At 38.4% G+C, this 23,110-nt stretch overlaps 1 protein-coding gene and 1 long non-coding RNA gene across 8 annotated transcripts in view; both read right to left on the bottom strand.

Annotated features, from left to right (window-relative positions):
- Nucleotides 1-22,809, bottom strand: part of adcy3a (adenylate cyclase 3a) — a 63,392-nt gene extending 40,583 nt beyond the window's left edge. For 4 of the 7 annotated variants that reach the window (XM_081616841.1, XM_008432797.3, XM_008432793.3 and 1 more), the window contains exons 1-4: nt 20,831-22,809; nt 18,605-18,754; nt 13,016-13,146; nt 5,019-5,130 (exon numbers count right to left, since the gene is read on the bottom strand). In XM_081616841.1, the coding sequence (XP_081472967.1) occupies nt 5,019-5,130; nt 13,016-13,146; nt 18,605-18,754; nt 20,831-21,505 (1,068 nt within the window). In that variant the 5' untranslated portion in view covers nt 21,506-22,809. The remainder of the gene's footprint in view (nt 1-5,018; nt 5,131-13,015; nt 13,147-18,604; nt 18,755-20,830) is intronic. The other 3 variants (XM_008432796.3, XM_008432794.3, XM_008432798.3) reach the window with 3 other exon arrangements.
- Nucleotides 14,457-16,741, bottom strand: LOC145555274 (uncharacterized). The gene is made up of 2 exons (XR_014091379.1): nt 15,180-16,741; nt 14,457-15,058 (listed from the first exon to the last, which is right to left on the bottom strand). It is a non-coding gene; the product is annotated as an uncharacterized LOC145555274 (long non-coding RNA).
- Nucleotides 22,810-23,110: the final 301 nt, after the last annotated feature.

Genomic DNA, 23,110 nt, shown 5'->3' on the forward strand with positions numbered 1-23,110 from the left:
ACCCATTAGATTTCTGAAGTTCCTCAAAACTCTGAAGCACTCCCTTCTGGGTAAACGTATAGTAAGTAACTAATCCTTTTTGGATCCATCCTCTAAATCTCCCATCAATCTGGTTTAGTTTAAAAGCTTAATCAAAGGCACACCATACGAGTATTTTTATCTGAATATCTAATTTACAAAGTTAAGCTACCTTTCTCCAAGAATCCAGCATTGTGTGTAGCATTACTCAGCCCCTCTTCTAAATCCTTGTCCATTAACACTGATATTAAATATATTCCTTCCACTGTTGTGCCTTCCATATCTTTCCATCTTGCATCATAAGATGGAGAACATAGACAAATTACTGGTCTTAACTGAGCTGACAGGTAACAGACCAGTGGAATGGGAAGACTCAGTCCACCTTTCTCTTTCTTTAACTGCAGGGTTCTGTACCTAACTTTAGCCTTTTTACCCCGCCAAATATACCGATATTAATCTGTCCCACTCTATGAATAGGCTATTCAGCCCCCTCTGGAAAACCACAGATCCTGACATTCTCTCTCCTAGATCGTCTCTCCGGGTCCACCAGCTTATCCTCCAGACTCGTGTGACTTTAGCAGCTCTGCTACCACTTCCTCCATGTTTTGGGTTCTCACCTCCGTCTTCTCCAGCTGCTCCTCTACTTCACTAATCCTTGTGTTCGCTTTTTTTAAATAAATAAATGCAAATAAATAAATGCATGAGTAAATCTACATTGATTGATACCACGCAACCCTATTACTTTTGTGTGGAATGATTGGTTATGCTAAAACAATTTATTTCAAAAGCTACAAAAAGTGATTGTTTGCTTACTGAACTCAAAAATTTGTTGGATGGATGGACTTTTTTTTTTCGCTTTTTTGGATAAGAACAGTTATTTCTTTGAGTGCCTATCTGTTTTTTAATAATGTATTTCATTTCCTCCATTTTGTAAAATAAAAATGTCTCTGCATCTTGTAACAAAGTGAGAACACCATGAAACCTACCCTCCAAATCAGTGTTTCTCAACCTTTTTCAGCCCAGCGCCCCCCCAGCCTTTATCCAGGTCCCTCACAGCCCCCCACCAAAGAATTTGTAGGCTACTTTGCACTGACTATTATTTTATCATTAATATTACTATCACTATTGTAGATGTTTTGATTTTATGCTTGTTTCTGTATTTATCATCAAAAATAATTTCCCAGAGAACAAAAAAGTCATGGAAATAGAAATTATTTTCACAGGCGTCTGAAAAATGCAACGAACATTCAAGTTAAAATTTATAGGCCAACAGCAGCCAATCAGAGTGGAGAAAATATTCTTATTCTTTGCCATTTTCTAGTTGTTAAATATTTCACAAAATGACCAGATAAAAGATGTTCAACATGCCAGTTTAAACTTTGAACTGTTTGCCAAATGACTGAGCTCTGCAACATTAAAACATGGATAGAACTGTAACTACATTAATCATAGCTCTTCTTCTCTTCAGTGTTTGTTGGTTTCTGGTGGTGCAGCTCTGTGCTGCCTTCAGGAGAATGGGACATCAGAGTATCATCCATAAAACTTCACCCACATGGCATTTATTGTTCAAACCAGAGCTTTCAGTGGAAAAACTAAAGTTTCTTTTAATGCCATACAAATATGAGACAGAAACATGGATTATATCTTTATATAGACCTGTCTATTGATTATAGATTAATAGTTTTACTGGACAGAAATTACAAAGAACAAATCTGGTTCTTAATCAAATCCTATATTGAAGAAATAAATATATCAAATCTAATTAAAACATAAATAAGTGATCAGTTCTTTACTGTTATGGTCTGTAAGATATATTTATTCTCAGTACTAGATGTGATCTCAACAAACCCATGACACTTCAACAATATTATTTTACCTTTTATCTGGAAATGGTGTCTGTTTATTCTTGCCATACAGTCTCTGTATTAATTATTGATCGAAAGGTCTTGCCATACCAGTTTATTCCTCTGTATTTACTTTAGTTTCTTAGTTTATTCTTGCATTTTGTTCTTCGTTCATTACCATTTAGTTTTATTTGATTAGTTTTATCCTTTCTTGGTTTATTGCTATGTCCACTTTAGTTAATTTCTTGTTGCTACATTTATTTGATCATTTATTGACCATCAGTAATCTTCACTCATCACCTGCTGCGCCGCCTAATCGTCATGTGTTTCACATCATGTGTTGATTTTTCACTGTTCAGCGTCGGATTCTCTGTTTTTATGCCATAATTCACATCTAGTTCGTCGCTCCGTTTTATGTCCCGCTTCTCCTGTTTCAGAGTTTTGCGCAATGTGAACGTCTTTTTTGTTTTTAAGTCCCTAAGATGCAGGGCGGTCGGGAAGCGTATCGATGGGGAAAAGGCAGACTGATATAAACCTTTTAAAACAATGGAAACAATTTCTTCATCCTGATAATTGAAATTTAAAAGTGCTGTGTTGTTCAATCACCCTGTTTCATACCGGACCACTTACAGCACCGTGTTAACGCTATAAAATGAAGGCTCTCTATCGTGGTATCACCCATGGAGGGATTTCTTTATTTAAATGGGTTCATTTTTCAGAGGGATACAAAGTGAGGGTATCGTGATTTTAGCTACCAGTAGCAGGAGAACGGAGCTGCACCAAGAAGCTAACAGAAGCTACAAACACTGAATAGAAGAAGAGCTGCCATCGATACAGTTGCAGCTAAACATGATTTAATGTTTCATCCATCCATCCATCCATTTTCTTGCACCCTTTTTCCCTCAGTGGGGTTGGGAGGGGTGCTGGTGCCCATCTCCAGCCAACGTTTCGGGCGAGAGGCGGGGTACACCCTGGACAGGTCGCCAGTCTGTCGCAGGGCATTTAATGTTTCATAATACAGTTTTACCAAGTTGCTCAAAGTCTAAACTGGTATTGTTGTGGATTTAAGGTGTAAAGTTTACCTTCGACCAAACGCCCCCCAAAGGCATCCCAGCGCCCCGCTTTTGTAAAAATGTCCGCCAGCGCCCCCTGCCGTCCTCTGAATGCCCCCTGGGGGGCGGTACCGCCCACGTTGAGAACCGCTACCATAAAAAATGTTTTTGGGCTGCAGTTCATCTTATGGACTTATTTACATTAATTTCACTTAATTATTTTGCATTTGCTATGACAACTTACTTTTTTGTGTTCATTAAATTCAAAACTTACACTCTAAAAAGAAAATAGCTGTACCAACTTAATTGAATTGCTTCCATAGGTAACAAGCAATTCAATTAAGTTTATCCAACTTGATTTATTAAGTTTAACCAATTCAATATATTATAATCCATCCATCCATTTTCTTTCACCCTTGTCCCTTGGTCGGGTCGGGAGGGGTGCTGGTGCCCATCTCCAGCTGATGCTTTGGGTGGGGGGTGGGGTCACCCTGGACAGGTCGCCAGTCTGTTGCAGGTCAACACAGACACACAGGACACACAACCATGCACACACACACTCACACCTAGGGGCAATTTGGAGAGGCCAATTAACCTGACAGTCATGTTTTTGGACTGTGGGAGGAAACCGGAGTACCTGGAGAAAACCCACCATGCACAGGGAGAACATGCAGAGGGACCGGGGCTGGGAATCGAACCCAGAACCTTCTTGCTGCAAGGCAACAGCTCTACCAACTGCGCCACTGTGCAGCCCTTTATTATAATTATCCAACTCAACTTGTTAATTTTATTTAACAAATTTATTAAGATAACAGATTTAAGTCACTCTTGCTCAAATCATTTAGTTTCTTCTAATAAACATTTAAAATGTCTGTCTTAACTCTACAGAAAGTCAACTCAAACTTTTAAGTAGTTCCAAACTAAATACTCTTTTTACAATGTCTCCAACTTAAAAGTTACAAATCTTTTCCTTAAATGACCTTTTTACTTTGACTTTACTTGAAATAATTAAGTTCAATACCACATTTGTATCCCACGTCTGACTCCATGACTCCAGCTAACCAAGGACAGTTTCCCTGGTATGTGACTGTGGCTCTGTGGGTAGAGCAGTCGTCTTGTGATCAGAGGGTTGTAGGTTCGATTCCTGCTTCCTCATGTCAATGTGGATATTGGTGTGTGAATGTAACTCTAGTGTAAAGTGCTTTGAGTAGTCAAAGTGACTGAAAAAGCACTATGTAAGTTTAATTACCATTTTTTGAAGTAAACTAAATGATTTGAGTAAGACGGAATTAAATCTGTTATCTTAAGCATACTTAATAAATGTGTTTAAAAAATTGAGTTGAATGATTAGAATATATTGAATTGGTTAAACTTAATAAATTAAGATAGATAAACTTGATTGAATTGCTTGTTACCCATAGAAGCAATTCAGTTTTGGCTTTTAATCCAGATGACAATTTTATTACAATTTAGATTATTTCCTTTTTTTTATTTTGTGCATTTTACATAGACTTTCTCTTTAATTTCATTGGTGTTTTTTTTTATTAACTTTTATATTCTGCAATTAGATCAGAGCATGCTATATATAAAGTGCTTTGATTGTAAGGTGCCTTGTGATAAAGACTGAATATGGATGAATTAAGGCAAATTAATATAAACACTATTGCATAGTGACATTCATTTTGGTAAGTCAAACTGTTAAAGCAATGTGCATTAAAATATGGATTAGTCAGGCTGGAATTTTGGTTAGATAGACTTTCTGCAAGTCAATCAAGCACAGCAATTATTGGGAGTTACATTAAAAAAATAATCTAATGTTGCACTCTTATGCTTCCTCTGCCCCTGTAATTAGAAGTTTTGCAAACCAGTCAAAGAGAAGCAGGACATATTTGATTAATCTTTGATATTTAATCTGTAAGCAAAAACATAGTATGAGAAAAAAGCACAGCAAATTAAAAACAAAATCAGACTTTCTTTTTTTGTGAGGTGCACAAAAGTGTAGTACTTTATCTCAATGTAAAAAGAAATTATGGTCTTAACTTAAGCCGTTTTCAGAAATTAAACAAAATAAATCTCCAAGGTTGTATGAAAGCAGGAAACTCACAGCAGCCAGCTTGTCAAAGCGAGCAAAGAGCTCATTGAGCAGCTTCACCAGCTCCTGGGCACTGCAAGATGACGACAGCTGGGTGAAACCCACAATATCTGCAAACAAAATACTACATGACAACAAGACACACAAGACAGCATGTTACTACAACATGCTGCTCCAGAGCACAAATCTCTGAATATTTGTACACTTTTTTAGAATTAAAAACATTTATGGCATAACACAATATTTAATACTAACTTATGGGATTACTTGTTAAATGAAATAATGTTTATAAGTAATCCATCATCCTCCTATCTAACTCATTATCACAGATATAAACAGTAAAAAAAAACATGTTAAATTTTGTAAGCCACTGGAGTGATGCATTATTGAAACTAAGAAGTACAGCTAAGTTATATGGAGCTAAAACAGTCTCAATATTCACAAATGCACAATGCATTTTTCCACACATGCACAGAATCAGATTTATGAATGCACAAAACAACTTAAATGCACAGAATGATTCATTTTTGCACAAAACATTTACAAATGTACAGAAGGATTAACACTTAAATCTGTGATGCAAACAAATACATGTTGACAGGGGCTCGGTATAGGGGGGGAAAGTGATGACAATTCTAGGGGCCCTGACCAACAGGGGGCTCTCCACAATTTAATTATTTATTTTTGTTCATGGAAATAAAATAAAATAAAAAAATCGGGGCCCTGTCGATTACAAAATTAATTGTATTGTATTTTCAAAGATTGTTTTTAGCAGTAAAAATTTTATGTTCTCACTCCCAGATCAAAAAACACACCTCTATATTTGCCCTGAACCCCCTATCTGAGTTAAATGGTTCGTTCCTGCTTGGAGCGCTTGAGAGTGACGCTGTTAGCAGCAGACAGTAGGAAACAAGAACAATTGTGGCTGTTACTATGCTGCTAAGAAAAGTTATAAAATCAGGTTTTCAAAAATAAAAGAGGAGAAAAGAGAGAAAAGGGCAAGAGTGTTAATTTATAACCCAGTTTTTCTCGAAGAGAGGTGGGTAGACTGTGTGAGATTATCAAACATTTAGCATAGTTAGCTTAGCTACAGACTACTGTTTGCCTCCTTTTCACCAGCATTTAATGAATTAAGGAAAGAAATTACCTATTTAACTTGTCCCTTGTACCTTTTACCACTTAACAGATGAGTCAGTCAGCAGCAGCTCTAACCCACGTCCCTCCTGACCCGTCCTCTTCTGAGTGAAATTAAAGCTGCAGTATGTCACTTTTATATAAATATTTTTTCCACATATTTATAAATTGTCATGTTGTGACAGTATGGTATCACAGGTAATCTGTGAAAAATCTATTTCCTCTGCCTTCTCCCAGTACTAGAAACAACCAGTTGGTGGCAGGAGAGTTTTAGTGCCGTCAATCACAATCTTGCCATGCTGCAGCTAGCATAGCACAGAGCTGTGCAGATTCAAACTGTGAATGCTCAGTTCATTTATAGGCTGTGCTCAGTTTAGCTATGCTACAAGCTATGGTAGCATAGCTACCAATGACAGCAGATAAATGGTGTCTTGTAATAAGTTTTTTCTCCACCATTAGCACATTTAGCAGTGAGTGAATGAGGCTAATTGTTAGTGCTAAGAGCGTCCTACTGGTTCTGATTGGTTGTTTTGGTCAGAACGGTGCATTACTTTAATCAGTAATAGTAATTCAGGGACCAGGTGGAGGAGATTGATTGTTTTCACAGATTATCTATCTCATAACAAACTGCTACGACATGGTGACAGCTTTAACAAATATTTTTAGAAAACATTTTTTATTAGCTATATATATAGCAGCTTGAATAAAATGCAACTACATAGCAGTTTTGAGAAGTCTGGATTGCTTTATGTGTAGTTGCACATAAAGCAGGGGGCAAACAAAATTTTTGTCAGGGGGCCCACAATTCCTGGCGGCACCCCTGCATCTTAATACACACACTAAATTCTGGCCTGTGGGCTTCGCTGCATTTGTGTGTGAATTTTGAGATTCTTCTAAGTGGCTCAATCCACAAATGTCTTTTTTTAAACAGGGGATGTTCAGCAACCAGTCAGATACAGAGCTTTTGGAATGGATTAATGTGATTGGCTTATACAAAAGTGCATGAATCATCCTCTGCATGTGTGGATCATTCTGCATATTTGTGACTTGTTTGGTGCATTTGTGATGTAATGAAGAGAGCTTCATTACTGGGACTATTTATACTCAAGTCACTGTATAGCACTTTAAAAGCACTTTTTGCACTTTATTAACAAGCACTTTATTTAGCACTGCACTTTAAGCATACATTTGCACATAAATAACCATTTGCACACAAGACGTTTTAACTATGTATTGAGTATTTTTAGTGATTAGCATGTAGCCTTTTGTTCTGGGCTCTGCACAGCTGCTCCTCATTGACAAGTGAGGTGGTTCCCTGTGAGGTGGAGGGAGGATAATTGTTACTCAGAGCAAGGAGCTACTGGTGGGTAAGATTGAGCAAATGTTTGTGCATATTCTGTTAAGTGTGGAGTGCTAATATGAAGTGACTCACCTGCCTTTTCTATGTCCTCTCCACGGTGTTTGGACAAATACTACCCCAGCAGTCCAGACACCATTTATAGGTGTCTGGACCTCTGAAAAGTGTGTGGTGAGAGGATCGTTTATGGATTTTTGTGGTGTTTCATTATGGTGTAAGATAAAACATAAAATATTTATAAAAAGTAAATGGAAATGTTTGTATTTAGTAAAAGGTATTTTATTTAAATAGATGGAGATTGGTGAATTGAGATTCCCCTGTGAATTGGAAGTGGTTTGGTCCGTCACAGCTGGGACTATTTTTGCCTGCAGTTTCACCTGTGAAATGTTTTGTTGATGCTGTGAGAAGAATAAACCCACTGCTGTTTCCTGCCTCAACTATTCTTCCTCACTGTAAAATCCAGATGCAAAAGGCCGTCTTGTTACATGTTTTGAGACTGTTTTAGCTCCATATTATGGTTAAGTGCACAACATTTATAGGCAATACCTCTCAATAGAAGAATGTTTATGCCTCTAAATAATTTACTCATGAAAAAGCAACTGAAAATAATTACTACTCTTGGTCTGTTGCATGAATGTGGAAATAATAGCAAAGTTTAATAAGAATTTGCAATTTGTATACTATATTAAAGGTTGAATCATTGAACTGACACAAGTCAGTATGTACAGTAGGTCTATTCCATCAAGGGAACTGCAGTAGTTGTTAAAAATATTAACATAATAGCTACACATTAGCTATTCTGTATTGCAGGACACATGGTTGGTTCTGAATACATGCTGAGAAAGGTTGACAAAATGTTGACTTTTCATTACTTTATCAGCTGCCCTTGGTTTTATAGATAGTAAACATTAATAGCGTCTAGCAAGACACTGGAAGTACTGCCAGTCAGAAGAACATGATTAGCAGATTCCATTTATTGTTATCGCTACTGCAAATAGCTTTTTTACCAATTGAGGGTTTTCTTTTCCTTTTTATCTAGGAAGAAAATTAATGCTTGATTTTTTTAAATAAACAGAGTATGTTATGTGCAAACAAGGGCTTCAACTTTACCATTTCACTTCCCCAAAATGCTATGAGTTTCACATTGTACTCTATAAAGCTCTGCCAACTGGGGAAGAGTCGCCCCCTGGCTGGCAGGATGTACCACAGTGTTGCAGGCATTCATGATGTCAAGCTGCCATGTGTACATGAGAAAAAGACAGTAAAGAAGACGGGCAAGACCACATCTGTGATTAAATAAGCATTCATAAAAAAATTGTTGAGAAAAAATGTAGCCACCTTTTTTCTTTGTGCTTCAACTTATAGATATCGAGTAACTGAATTTGATTAATTTATCTGTTAACTGACTCCACCATTCTATGACCAGAGTATCAAAACAGCTAAAATGAGCAGTAGTAGCTCATTTTATTGTTTTAAGTTTCCAAACAATTTCCAAGTTCAGTTTATTAACTAAGTCAGTAACATTTAATCAACACTGCTCAGTCTGTGAGATTCTCAGCAGAAAAAAGTGCAAATGATTCCCTGAGAGGTACATTTTTAGTCTAACAGAAAAACTTTGTTAAATGTTTGTATAAAATAATTTTCAACTTCTTCAGTTTGTTTTTCAAAAGGTATATAGTTTTTTTTTATTTGTGCAAAATGTGCAACTATATTACTTATATTCCAGTTTGTCAGAGGAGATGAAACGTACATAACATTTTACATTCACAGTAAATAGGCTTCATATTTCTGAGAGCTACAGTTACTTGCTTACGAAGATGTAGCCAGACTAAGAGATTTTGTTTTTGCTTGTTTGTTTGAAATATGACCCAAAACTTGTAATAATACAATATAGTGGTAAATTCATTAGAATTCTACACCACATTTGTGATAAAATGAGGAATATTGAGGGTCTTGTGAAGTTATAGTTAGGCCTGTCACGATAACAAATTTTGCTGGACGATTAATTGTCTAAAAAATTATTGCGATAAACGATAATATTGTTTCAAGACCTTTTGACACTGATTTAATGGAAATGACTAATAATGAATGTGAGTTCCTGCCATAGATAGATACACTTTATTTTCAAAAGAACAAACAACACTGGAACTGATAAACTTAATCAGTTCCAGTGTTAATGGATTCTCAGTCTCCATTAACAAAAAACGTACTTGAATAAAAACTAAACAACATAAAGCCAAAGTGGAAAAAAATACTGCATTCAACCAAAAGAGTGCAGATTATGAAGTCTGTATAATATATTGGCCTTCAGTAATCACTAGATTTAAATAGAGAAGATGGGCACATCCCACTACCTAATGCAGTAGTTCAGACTACACCATTTTTTTGCCCCTATTTTCCCCTTATGACAATCTTAGAACGTTGGTCGCTGGTGATTTCGTAACCGATCATCCTGCAGTGTGTTACGGTGGATTGTCGTGGCCGCTCCCAGGGTTTCCCCCTGTGTATTATAAGCCTGGCGGCCCGCCATGCTTTACTAGCTCGGCCGCCAGGCTAAACGTTGCTTGTTTACATTTCTAGGGGAAAAAAAAAAAAAAAGTAGTTTTTTTTGTTTGTTTTTTTTAAAGCCGGGCTGCAAGCGTTTCTTTTGCTCTTAGCATTTCACTAGCAGAGCAGATTTATTCCTTAAAGATAGGTTTATAGTTTATGCATTTAAACCCGACAGCGCGGAACAATCACACAGCTGGCGCCTCTGCGCTCTGCCGCTGCTTTTCCTCAAACTGGACACAGGCTGACCTGTATGGATATTTACATAAACCTACTGTGAGGAATTCTGATCCTTTGGAGAACTCTGGGTAAGAGTTTAAAGCCCGCCGCGTTAGCTCTGGTTGTGCAGCTCAATGTGAACCGCAGGAATAACTTTTAGCGAATTCCGAGGTGCCGTTGTGAAGCGGTGAGAATGATTTATCTTTGTGAACGAACAATTATATGCGGTGTTTCCATCTCAACGCGCTGCCCAGCCTGTGGCTCTGTGTCCGTCTTCCCTGTAAAGTTTATGGTCCCGGTTGGCCGGAGCGTTAGTGGATAACGAGCAGCGCTAACCTCATCATGCAGGTTCAGCCCGCTGAGGAGCTTCCGCACCCTCCGGTCTGTAACGCATCACGCTGATTTTATATTATTTTATTATCATTTTTAGTATTATTTTTCCTGTTACACGATGCATCAAACCATATCAAATGCGTTGTCTACTTAGAGTTAATGTGCGTGGAGATCTGAGAAACTCGTCCTATAAACTCGACCAATCAAAACAGTTTCTGTGACGCTTATTAAAAACTCAACAGACACGAAATGGAAGAACTACTAAAGTCACATTAGCAGCATTGAATTAAATCTCCATTTGTTGCGCATCTCTGCATAGTGCAGCAGATTACAGGGCCGGTCCAAGGCTGCATGAGGCCTTGAGCAGAAGATGACTTAGGGGCCCCTTTTGTTGCTAAAACATCAGCACCTCTAACAGCTTCTGTGTTAGATTGAGTGAAATATGGGAGAAGGGAATAGTTTAGTTGGCCAGCCTAAAAAGCAATAAGTTATAATAACAGTTTACTAATTTGTATTTGTAAATTCAAAGATTAAACTCACAGCATCAGAATGTAGCTATGGTAACAAAACAATCTAACTATGAATATTGTTATTTGAAGTTTTACAAAGTAAACTTGCCGGCTCCTTAAAATCTTGTATTTAAATGTTAAACAATTTAAAATCATTTAATTTATGTATGCCTAAAGAACTGAATAACATTTAACAGCAATGATAATCTCAATAAACAAGTGTTACATTAATGGATCTGTGGTCTGTTTTAAAATATTAGTGTTTATGGGGCCCCTGAAGCCCTTTTAGGCCTGATGGAGCCACTGACTTAATTTGGATTAAAGAGAAGTGCAAATTTGTTGCTTTTAGACTAGTTGTGGGTTTAACTAAACCCTTACGCATTAATTCTTTTAGATTTCCTGTCAACTTAACATCTTTTAATACAAAAACACGGTGGACCACCTCGACGCCCCGACTACTGGGCTTGGCAAGTTTTCTGGGGGAAACCCTGTGCTCCGATCTAAATCAGGGATTTCTCCTGACTGGAAGCGTCAATGCAGCCCGCTGAATGTGACAGGTAGCCAATCAGAAAGCGTGGATTCTCCTCCTGCTTTCTGAAGGGAAATTACGGAGGGGAATCCCAAACAGCTGAAACAGCAACACGAAGTCCAGCGGACATCGGAGATGATATGTGGAAACAACATTAATATTTATTCAACGTTTCGTGCTAAGAATATAGAATGACAAGGAGAGGAGTAGGAGCCAAATTGCTACCGCAGTTGATGAACTCGGTAACTTTTCAGCTGTTCTTTGTTAACGTGACATAAATAGGTTATAATGATTTTCATTCGGTCAGGACTTTAGGCTGACTCTAGCCACATGCATCACAGGTAGATTCTAGTAAAGCACTGATTAATGCCTGGTTTTAAAATGAGTTAACTGAACTTGTAGCCTTTATTTTGTGACCATGTGGCTGGACACCACACGGCACGACGAACCCGATCGAACCGTTATAGATTTCTGTCGGGTTTTGAAAATGGACCGACAGTCCGCCGACAACTCGTGTAGTGAGAGCTGGACATTACACTAAGGAAGAGAACCGGAGTTGAGCCTTTTTTCATTCAGACAGGAAGACAGGAAGAGACGATAAAGCCGATAATTAAAATGAGGTTGATAGGTTTAATTTATCGTGCGATTAATTGATAAATTGATTTATCGTTTATCGCGACAGGCCTAGTTATAGTTGGTATTGGTTTTACAAATAAGGAAATACTTAATCTTTTAAAACATCAAAATAAAATAATCAGCCACTGGTCTTTGAAATGATGGTTTAAACAACTTTTTATTTAAAAAAACACAGACTTGCTGAGCTGGACAAGTCAGATCTTGATAACTATCAAAACTTTTTTCTTATTAAAATTATATTTTTTCTCATCTTTTGACTTTGACGAATTTGTAGTATATCTATTCTCGTAATATGACTTTGTTCTCGTAATATTATGACTTTATTCTTGTAGTTAAAAAAATAATATTAGTCTGGCCTTAAAACTCCATCATGCTTGCTTTACTAACCTCTGCCATTATTTTTCTTTTCTCTGTCACAAACATCTCCATCTCTTCTCTATGATGGTGGATGTGTTTCAAAACATCTGCGCTTCTATCCTCAGCTCTGCACCAGTATTTAAGTGTAGACTACCTCTTCCACTGGCTTGAACAGGCAGCCTGTTGATTGATTTGAACAATGCTGCCACCTAGTGACTGGAGGCTTGTTTATCAGTCAAGCATGAGAAAAGAGGACAACTATAATTTCCTGCTTCTGACGCCCATAGTCATGATGCTCACCCCTCCAGCCCCCTGCTCCAGGGGGCGCACCCCACTATTTGAGAAGTACTGCTTTAGACAGACTTACCGCAACATACAGCCAAGTTACCTGACATTTTCATGCCTGTACATGTACATGGTGTTGAACTGTTGCATCTCTTTTTGACTGGGCTCCTTCTTCATATCCTGAAGCATCTCATCAGCTATGTGCTTGGGAAGAATGGAGAGCAGGAGACGTTCCTGTAGAGCACAACCATACTTGTGACTGAACATATATTTTGATTTACTTTGACTTTCCATGCTTTCTCTTTATTCTCTACACACTATCTATAATGTATTTATAATGTGTGAAAAGAACAATAAACTTGAAAACAACTACCTTCCAGGATCCAGGGTTGATTAGATTTTCAGGTTTCTTTATTTTTATCCTCAGCCCTAGTTTCTGTCTTTAGCTTGGACATAGGTTTAGTTCTGTGTGTGTAGTTTCATCTTTGTATTTAGTTTATATTTTACTACACTTAGATTTATGTTTTGCCTGTTTCCTAGTTAATGTTTTCTCCTCCTGTGTCAGTACCCCCACTCCCTCACTCTACCTGTCTGGACTCCACCCTCAACTGCAGCCTGTTCAAAATCAGCCACCAGTGTTCCGTCCAGTAATCATGCTCCCAGTTTATAAGCTCTTTACTTTCTGACAGTCCACTTCTGAAGAAATGTCTTCTTCTGGTCCTGAGTTTCTCAAATTCATGGATAGAATGAATCAACAAGTTATCAAAGCTACTTCTTTTCTTAGCGCTCACAAAGCAGACTTTACTCCATCAACACCAACTGGCTCTGATTACCCAGCATCCACCACTCTGCGTATCAGAGGTCGGAGATTTCAGACAGTAGCTTTACACCTGTCTTCTTCCAGAAAAGGCCATTTTAACTCTTTCAAATATCTGAGAATTGAGGTAAAAACCCATACACAAACTCTGATGCTAACTTTGTACAAAAGCTCAACATATGTGTAAAATTTCTTCATTGACTTTAATGAGCTTTTATCTTTTATATGCATTGATAGTGACTGCTTAACAATTGTGGGAGATTTAAACATCCGTGTTGACAACCTGAAGACAGAGGGGCAACAAAGCTGTGTGACATTGAGGTCACACACTGGACCTGGATATCAGTAAGAATGTGAATATTCAAAATATATGTAACTGACTGTCACCCTGTGTGACAAAGATGATACTGTTATCTTTGACAGTTCAATCTCCGTTAACTCTCTTAGCCAATCAACTACTATCAAAAAACACTCTTTCACAGACAACACAGCAGAAACATTGAATCAAATCTACTATTCTTCCTCACCTATCTAGTCTTGGGTCTAAATGGCCGTTTTGGTCTAATTTTGAATTTACCCTTATATTTTCACCTTAAAAACTATTTACCTTACCTTGTTTGGTATCATTATTTTCAGAACATCCTAAACTTTGTGATTTTACAGTGTTTGTTTCCTTTTGACAAAATTTATTATCACATTGGAGCAAAAAACACACATAGAAACAAAATCCGAGTAGAAAAAATATTGATATTTTTACTATAAAACTCACAAAAAATATTGAACAAACCATTTTTACAGTCTAACATGAACATTTTTTAGGTAAATTTGAAGAATTTTTGTACAAACTTAGTAAAAAACAAATTAGTAGTCATATTTTCACCATATTGTGGGTAATTTCCCAGGCGTTCTTTTACAACTATTTACAAAATATGTCAATATTTCCATCACAAATTTTCTGCAACATCACAATGTCTCAACCCTCCCCCCCTCCACTTTCAACTATTTACAATATTTACAAAATGGGGGCCACAAGACAAACAAATTACTTGTGCCATTGTGCAAAGCAGTTTCTGTCCATCAGAAGGCACAGTGGCACATCACAGCCCTCACATTTCCAGGGAGTGTCCTTCCTGACATTGTTCACCTGGAGGCAGTGTCTGCACTGCAGTCTGCCATTTCTGGCATTTTGCTGAGCACTAATGGGCACAGGAATGTGTTCAGCTGCCTTTCTCTTTGGAACACCTGCCATGTCCACACTACAAAGCTGACTGGCCATCTCCACATTGAAGTCTTTGTGCGTCATGGGCTTCACTCCTTTGGCTCACCAACCTAGAGATGGAAATTAGCATGTAATCTGGTTTCGTGTGCATCTACTCTGATTATAATAATTTACTGTACATATCCCATGGCAAACAAAGAAATAAAACAACAAGAACAAAACAAAACAAACCTCATCGTCAAGCTCAAACTCCGAGTCCGAGCCATCTGGCAGCGCGCCTTCGTCCTCTTCACATTCATACATGTACTTCAGGGCTTGCTCTGCAGTCATGTAGCGACTCATTTTGACACACTAAACACACTAAAAAACGTCTACAAACACTGCACACACACACTAGCACACTAACTAACACACGTACGGTCGAAAAATCTACTACAAAACACCACTAGCTAAATCCGAAATGTCAACTACGCGCCGTTCTCTACCGCCACAAAACTCTCTCCCGCGCTGCTGTTCCGATCGCAAATCAAAATGCTTTCTGATTGGTTGCTTCAGAAATGTGGTGAGTTTGCAGGAACTCGGAAAAATGGCTTTCATGATGCATTCGTTCACTTTTTGGTCATAAAACATCCACTGATTGCACTCAACGTGCGTAAAATGCGCTTTACGCTATGGCGAAAATGATCGATCATATTCCTGGTTTTATTTGGAAGTAAATATAAAACAAAATCAATATAAAAACACTACTTTTATAAAGTTTGAAGTCTCTACTGTCCAACAGAACTGAAATGCACACTTCTCATGCCGTCTTTTTTTTATACGGAAGCCTTTTAAATGCATGACGTCATGCCCGCCACATGGCGGGCGTCGACTAGATTAAGCTGTAACCATGTAGCTGAGTTGGTAGATAATTTACATTCTAAAATTTCAGGTACCATTGATTTTACTGCTCCCACTGAAATGAAGGTTGTGTCTGGTAGGAACAAGTTTCCATGGAGAAATGCACAAACAGTTAGATCTGCAAGACAACTTTGCCGTAGGACCGAATGGAAATGGTGTAAAACTCAACTTCATGTTTATTATGAGATCTATAAAGAAAGACTGCATAGCTATCACTCAACACTAAAACATGCAAGGGAAACGTTCTTTGCTGAAATCATAAAACAAAAACCTTAATGATGGTTGAGCTTTATTTGCAGCACTTGACAGGCTCATAAGACTTTTGAAGGACTCTCTGGTCCAGTATGCAACTGGTTCAAATCTTACATAAAGAACTGGGATTTCTTTGTTTCAATAGGAAACTTCTCATTGAAGCGGACAGAAGTCAGATGTGGGGAACCCCAAGGTTCAATCCTAGGACCATTCTTATTCAATATTTATATGCTCCCACTAGCTCAGGTCATAACAGCAAATAGGATTCGTTACCATAACTACACAGCTTTACATCACGATGTCACAAGGAGGCTCTGAACCCATCCAATCACTGAACAGATGCTTAGTACAGATAAATGTGTGGATGTGCCATAACTTTCTCCAGCTGAACAGAAACAAAACTGGTTATTGTTAAAGAGGTTATTATCTTTGGACCTAAAGAGAAACGATGTAGGCAACACACTTCAGTTATTACAGCTAGAAACCAGCAATCAGCCTGAAACCTGGGAGTAGTGATGGACTCTGACCTGAACCTTCAGAACCACATTAAGACAGTCATAAAGTCAGCCTTCTATCACCTGAAGAACATCTCCAGGATTAGAGGACTGATGTCTCAGCACGATCTAGAGAAGCTCATCCATGCGTTTATCTTTAGCCGCATTGATTACTGCAACAGCGTCTTCACAGGTCTGACTAATAAATCAATCAAACAGCTGCAGCTGATCCAGAAGCTGCTGCTCGGGTTCTACTAAAACCAGAAAGATAGAGACATAACACCAGTTTTAAAGTCCCTCCTCTGGCTCCCTGTAGCTCAGAGAATAGACTTTAAAATACTGATGTTAGTTTATAAATCACTGAACGGCTCAGCATCACAATACACTAAAGACGCGCTGGTGTTGTATCAACCTTCCAGACCCCTCATGTCTTCTGATTTCTGATCTGCATATAGTGTTTCAGTTGTTGACTGTGTGTTTGTATAACTTTGTATTTTTGTGTTTTTATGACATAAAATGGGCTGCACATTGGTGCAGTTGGTAGAGCTGTTGCTTTGCAGCAAGAAGGTTCTGGGTTCGATTCCCATCCCCGGTCTTTCTGCATGGAGTTTGCATGTTCTCCCTGTGCATGGTGGGTTCTCTCCAGGTACTCCGGTTTCCTCCAACAGTCCAAAAACATGACTGTTATGTTAATTGGTCTCTCCAAATTCTCCCTAGGTGTGTGTACATGGTTGTTTGTCCTGTCTGTCTCTGTGTTGCCCTACGACAGACTTGTGACCTGTCCAGGGTGACCCCTGTCTCTCAAAATTGTTGCTTTCAGGATGGGCCCGGAATGTTAGCTGGATATCGGCATCAGCACCCCTCCTGAAGCCACTAGGGACAAAGGTGTTAGAAAATGGATGGATGGATGACAAAAAGCACTTTGAAATGCTTTGTTGCTGAAATGTGCTATACAAATACAACTTGATTTGATTTTGATTTGACTGTCCCACTTATTACAGTAAAATATTTACGATAGACCCCTTGCAGAATGAGGTCATGTGCACAAGATCCGCACCGTAGCATGTAGATGTGATGTGAAATTCTGTGTGTTTTGGTTCAGTTACAAAACAAAAAAACACACAAACTCTGACAGATCATCAGTAGAGCAGGTGTTTAAATGGGCTAATCATCTTAGACTAGCTAATAGCAGCTAACTAGATGATAATCTACCACAAAGATTACTTATTAATGATTGCAAAATAAACATCAAGCCTAAAAACATAATACTGAATGTTCTGTCCTTTGTGTAGGAAATGTTTAAGTCTGTGAGGATTTGAGTTTTCTGTGTGTTTATTTCTGGTTTCCTTGTCCAGTGAGTCTCTGTGTTGTCCTGTTCTCACCTTGATTGTTTCCCAGCTGTGTCTAGTTTCCCTGATTACCTCCAGTGTATTTAAGTCCACCTGTTGTCTCTGTCTCTTGTCGGGTCCTCATCTAATGTCAGATGTCGTCGTGTCAATGCTGTCGTTCCTGTCTGTGTGCCTAAGCCTCCAGTTTCCCTGTGTTGCCAGTGTTTGGATTTTGTTTCTCAGATTCAGCATTAAACCTATCATCTTCTAATTATGTCAGCCTGGACTCGTTGCGTTCATCCTCACCATCACCAACCGCAAATCATGACAAAGTCTTTTTTGGTATTGAATCCTGATACATTAGTGGCGTTGTTGTCAATCAGTTGCTATGGCAACAAGTCTGTGTGGATTGTAGCCGACACAGAGAACAACAAAAATACGAGTGGTTTTGAATCATTCTTCAAAAGTTTTTCCAAGTTCTTTTTCCCATTGCTGTGGCGCTGCACTGAATTAATAATACCAACATCTTCAGTTTCATTTTGCTAAGGGAATTATTGTACCACAGCAGCGTGGCTATGGATGGCATGTAAAACAACAGTCTTTTTTTCCCTCCAGTGTTGTGCCATATGCAAAATTTCCAGAGGTAAACGATAGCATGCAAAGGGTCTATAGGTCTTCTGACCTGTTGCTGGCTTTGCTCTTCTAGGTTAAGTTTAACCTCCAGTGACTGTCTTGCTTCCAGAAAAGCCTTTCGATGCTTCCGGTCAGCCATGTAGTACGATGTGACACCCACGGTGATGGCACAAATATAGATCACAATGTTGGCCAGTAGCTTGAAAACAAACATGAAGAGAGATTCAAAATTAGAACTCAGGATGAGATGAGAATATACATGTATTTATGAACTATTTGACTACAAGAAGCCCTATACATAGTTCCCACAAGTCTGAACCAGAAGTGATCCACGCTGTCTTAGTATACCAAGATCGTTTGTTTGCGCAATGCGTAGCAGACCCATGGCTTCAAGACCAACAAAACAGAAAATATCTGGACACTCAACCAATGAACTGTTTATGCACATAAACAGTTTTTGTTTATGTGCATATTATGAGATAGAGAAGTAAAGTATGTCAGTCAATGTGGCGAAGCTCCCTCCAATATCACGTTACAATATAGTTAACTAACTAGTGAACAGGGTATTAATGCTATAATCTGTGTTAAATCTGTCTATAACATTTTCAATCCTGGCAGAATACAAAAAATAAGTTGCCACAGTTGACACCAGAGCTGACCAGGAGCGAAGACGACAACAATGGTGACTCCTGAAGCAGCTGCAGAAACTCTGAAGATCAGCAGCTCATAGACTGGAAGTAGCCTGGACAAGTGTTGTTTCTATAAACAGTGTTTAATGGCAATACTTTCAATGGTTAAACTGTAAGGTATAAAGTTCATAAATAAGTTTCAGATTTAGCTATGTTTAATTAAGGTGTGGACAGCTGAGTGGAAAATTCACAGATCACACTTTACTCTTGAAAATGTCTAAATGAAACATTGTTAAAACAAATACTGTTTCTCTCTAATCTTAGTGACCAAATGATGATTCAAATTAAAACAAATCATTTGAGATTTAAGAAATACCTCGGGCTGCCTCTGGAGCAATTCCCAACTTTACCAACTTGTTTCCAGATTTGCTACCTGGCTTCTCCCATTGCTACACACATTTATCATTTTTTGTTCCAGTTTATTTCAAATTATTAATGTGTCTATTATACAATCACATTTTCATCAAGAAGATAAATATACGTGGGCTTGTGCTTGTTAACCAAGTTTTGTTTGTCTCCAAAATCACCTCAGCCATCTGGCCCTGTTTCAGAAAGCGGGTTAAGTGCCAACTCAGAGTAAGTTCAAGGGTAGGAATGTGCATATCCTGGGTTTTCAGTTTCAGAAAGCCAGGTGAATCCAGCTAATACTACAACTTACACTGTGAGCCAAACCAGAGCGTTGGTTCACTTCCCACCTCTGTGTATGACTAATTAGTTTCTTGATCACTCCTTTACAAAAAACACAGACATAAAATAAAGCGTACCACAGGTCAGGGAACTCTACCGAGTTAGAGTTGAATAGCTCTGGCCCCCAAGAAGCAGTGGCAGATGTTACTTATTTTTATTTCTGAAAGATGACAACCCTTACAACTTATTTTCCACTATTACTCCCATCATGTGTACCTGTGTCTGACTATTGCCTGCTGCCTCTCTCCCATGTCTCCACCTAAATATGTTCTTTCCAGCCAGACATTTTCTGCTAGATTGTATAATGCCTGAGAGCCTGTCTAGAGTTTCTTCTTGCTTTGCCTTGACCTATTGTTTATGACCGTGGCCTGTTTCTGACCTCAACTAAGGATTATATCTTGGGATACTTCTGCCACTTTTGAATCTGGTTACTCAAACTGGACAGAGCTTCTGGAAACAGGCACCAGCACCCCCACAACTCTGCATGGAAAAGCTGGTGTAGGTCATGTTTGTCACAAAAACCCATGTAACTAAATCTAATCATCGCAAATTATAAGCTTCACATTTTAAGTATGCTCACAGAAATTACAGAAGAACACTGTAATTATTTCTGCACAAAAGTTCATTCCTGTCTATCACTGAAGAACATTTATTAACCCAGGTTAGTTTATGACAGTTTTTTTCAATTCCTGTCCTCGGGGACAACTGCCTTGCATGTTTTAGGTGTTTCCTCTACATGCAATCAAATGCATGCAGAGGAGGTCATGCAATCATTTGAGTCAATTGTTCTACAACAGAGAGACACATCTAAAACAATTACACAAGAACATAAGAGCCACAATTGAGAAACACTAGTGTGAGACAATCTCACTGACCCATCTTCCCCCCTCAAGTGTTACCTGTCTGGCGAGCGCTGAGCCATGGATGTTCTCCTGCTGCTGCTGAGCAATGGTGACTCCAAGAACCAGGGTGTGAACCCCACAGGATACAGTAGTGATGAGCACAATGGGTGTTAGTCTCAAAGGCAGAGTAAGGAAAAAAGAAAAGCTGAAGAAGGCCTGCCAACCCACTGTGTCACTAGCCTGGTGGAAACGAGCGTAGTTTAGACCCAAGTGGCAAAATATCTGTAATGCGATAAGGACCCAGAGGGAATAGGGCACAAAACGCCTTGAGATCCGGTCTGGTAACAACCCAAAGCGGCACAGCAGGTAGAGAAGAATATCTCCTGCCAATCCCACAGTTGCCACAGAAACAGATGCAAGTTTTTCAGAGGTATAAACCACTGCACACATGATGAGGATGTAACTATCAAAAAGAGCAGCAAACACAACCAGCACCAAAAGTGTTTCATGTCTCTGCCTTCTGAAGTAGGTCTGGTAGAGATTCTCCAACGACTCTGGTGCAAATGTCAGGCGCATAAACCGTGGCAGGCAAAGGCAGGATCCAGAATTTCGAACTGTAACCTCGTGTGTTCGCCCAACAGCCTGCCCCGGATCAGAGGGCAATGTCACAGAGCAGTCTGCCGAATACTCCACAGAGTACTCTGGTTCAGAAAAAGCTTGATTGCGAGGCATGGTGAAAACTCTGAATCAAAATTTTCAGTCTTGTTTTAATCAAAGAATATAAGGCATGTTGTCCTGCAGCAGTGGATTAATATAAAAATAATGTATCACTTTTCTCTTTGCAGCGTAGTCTTGATTCTTCTGAGAACACACAATCGACTGTTCTCATAATTTACAACGGCACTGGAGAGACGTATTGTTTCATCACAGCACTGATGTCCTCTTAGTCCAATGCAGTCAATCAATGTTCTGTCACCAGCACAGGGTAGATCTATCCTTTATCAGAAAGATGAATCAATACTGATTAGATGCTTTAAAGTTCATCAACAACATGTGACTTTCTGCTATATCCCATATTTGTCTATTTTTGAAGAATTTGTTTCTCCATCATTTCTCTGAATAGTTTCCTTCTTCATCTTTCCATGTCTGAATACAGATAGAAAGTTTAGCACATAAATATTTATACCCATCCAACATTAGCTGTAGCATAGAGTGTCTATAGATAGATAGATAGATAGATAGATAGATAGATAGATAGATAGATAGATAGATAGATAGATAGATAGATAGATAGATAGATAGATAGATAGATAGATAGATAGATAGAATAAAGTATCTGTCTTGCAAGTGATTTTATATATATAGACAACATGTGGATGTTGGCCTGCATAGCAACATGTTTGCTCGCTCACACAGGTATGTTGTGGAAGCACGTCTACAATCTAACATTCTATTCTTACATACCTACAGTCTATACATTACTTTTTTCACTGCTTATCGACAGGCAACCCCATCTTCGGTTGCAAAAGCCACTCAATTAAAACATGTACATATTACACACACTCCTCTGACTAGGATTTCTCCTTCATCCCCTTATTCTCCAATCCTTATTGCATGTTTCCATTAACCGACAATGCAGGACACATTTCATTTCTATAAACTGTTCTGGATGTTTGGAAAATTATGCAAATCATATGTCCTCCTACTTCCACTTACCTTCAATAACGCCAGATTACGTCTCATTGTTTGTGCTAAATATAATTACCATTAGAATAACGAGGCTTCTCGCAGTCCTCTTGAAATGCTGCAGTTTACAATAACACAGCCATAAGGAGGGAATATTTTTCATCAAAAATAAATAACTCAGTGAGAGAAAATAAACGTAAAATAGAGAGTCACCCTGACTTAGCACCGCATCTGTGTTCTCAGCAGAAAACGGAAAACCAGTAGCAGTCAAAGATGTACATGATGATGTCGCCTTGACTACTGCTGTTGATACGAACGATGCGGCAATACCATCGCCATCTTGGTACGGGTTAGAGGGCTCCTCCCTCTAACATGACGTCCTAGTCACTCGAAAATGTAAATTCAAACACTCATATTTAATACATTTAAATATGTTCTGATGAAGCTCATTTGTCAGATTAAAAGTGCTTTAACTGCAAGTGAAAAATAATCAAAAGGAATAAAGTCGTTAAAAGGCCAGTCTATATGTAATGATTTAGTGAATTGATTTACTGAACGAACTTTTCAAATTCTAAATTACTTAATGCATCGGTATATATACGTTAATATTCAATCAGCTTATCTTACTGACAAATTTATTCATGTCAGTCA

The sequence above is a fragment of the Poecilia reticulata genome, chromosome 16 (assembly GCF_904066995.2).
Source record: "Poecilia reticulata chromosome 16, P_reticulata-male-v2, whole genome shotgun sequence".
NCBI classification, from domain to species: domain Eukaryota; kingdom Metazoa; phylum Chordata; class Actinopteri; order Cyprinodontiformes; family Poeciliidae; genus Poecilia; species Poecilia reticulata.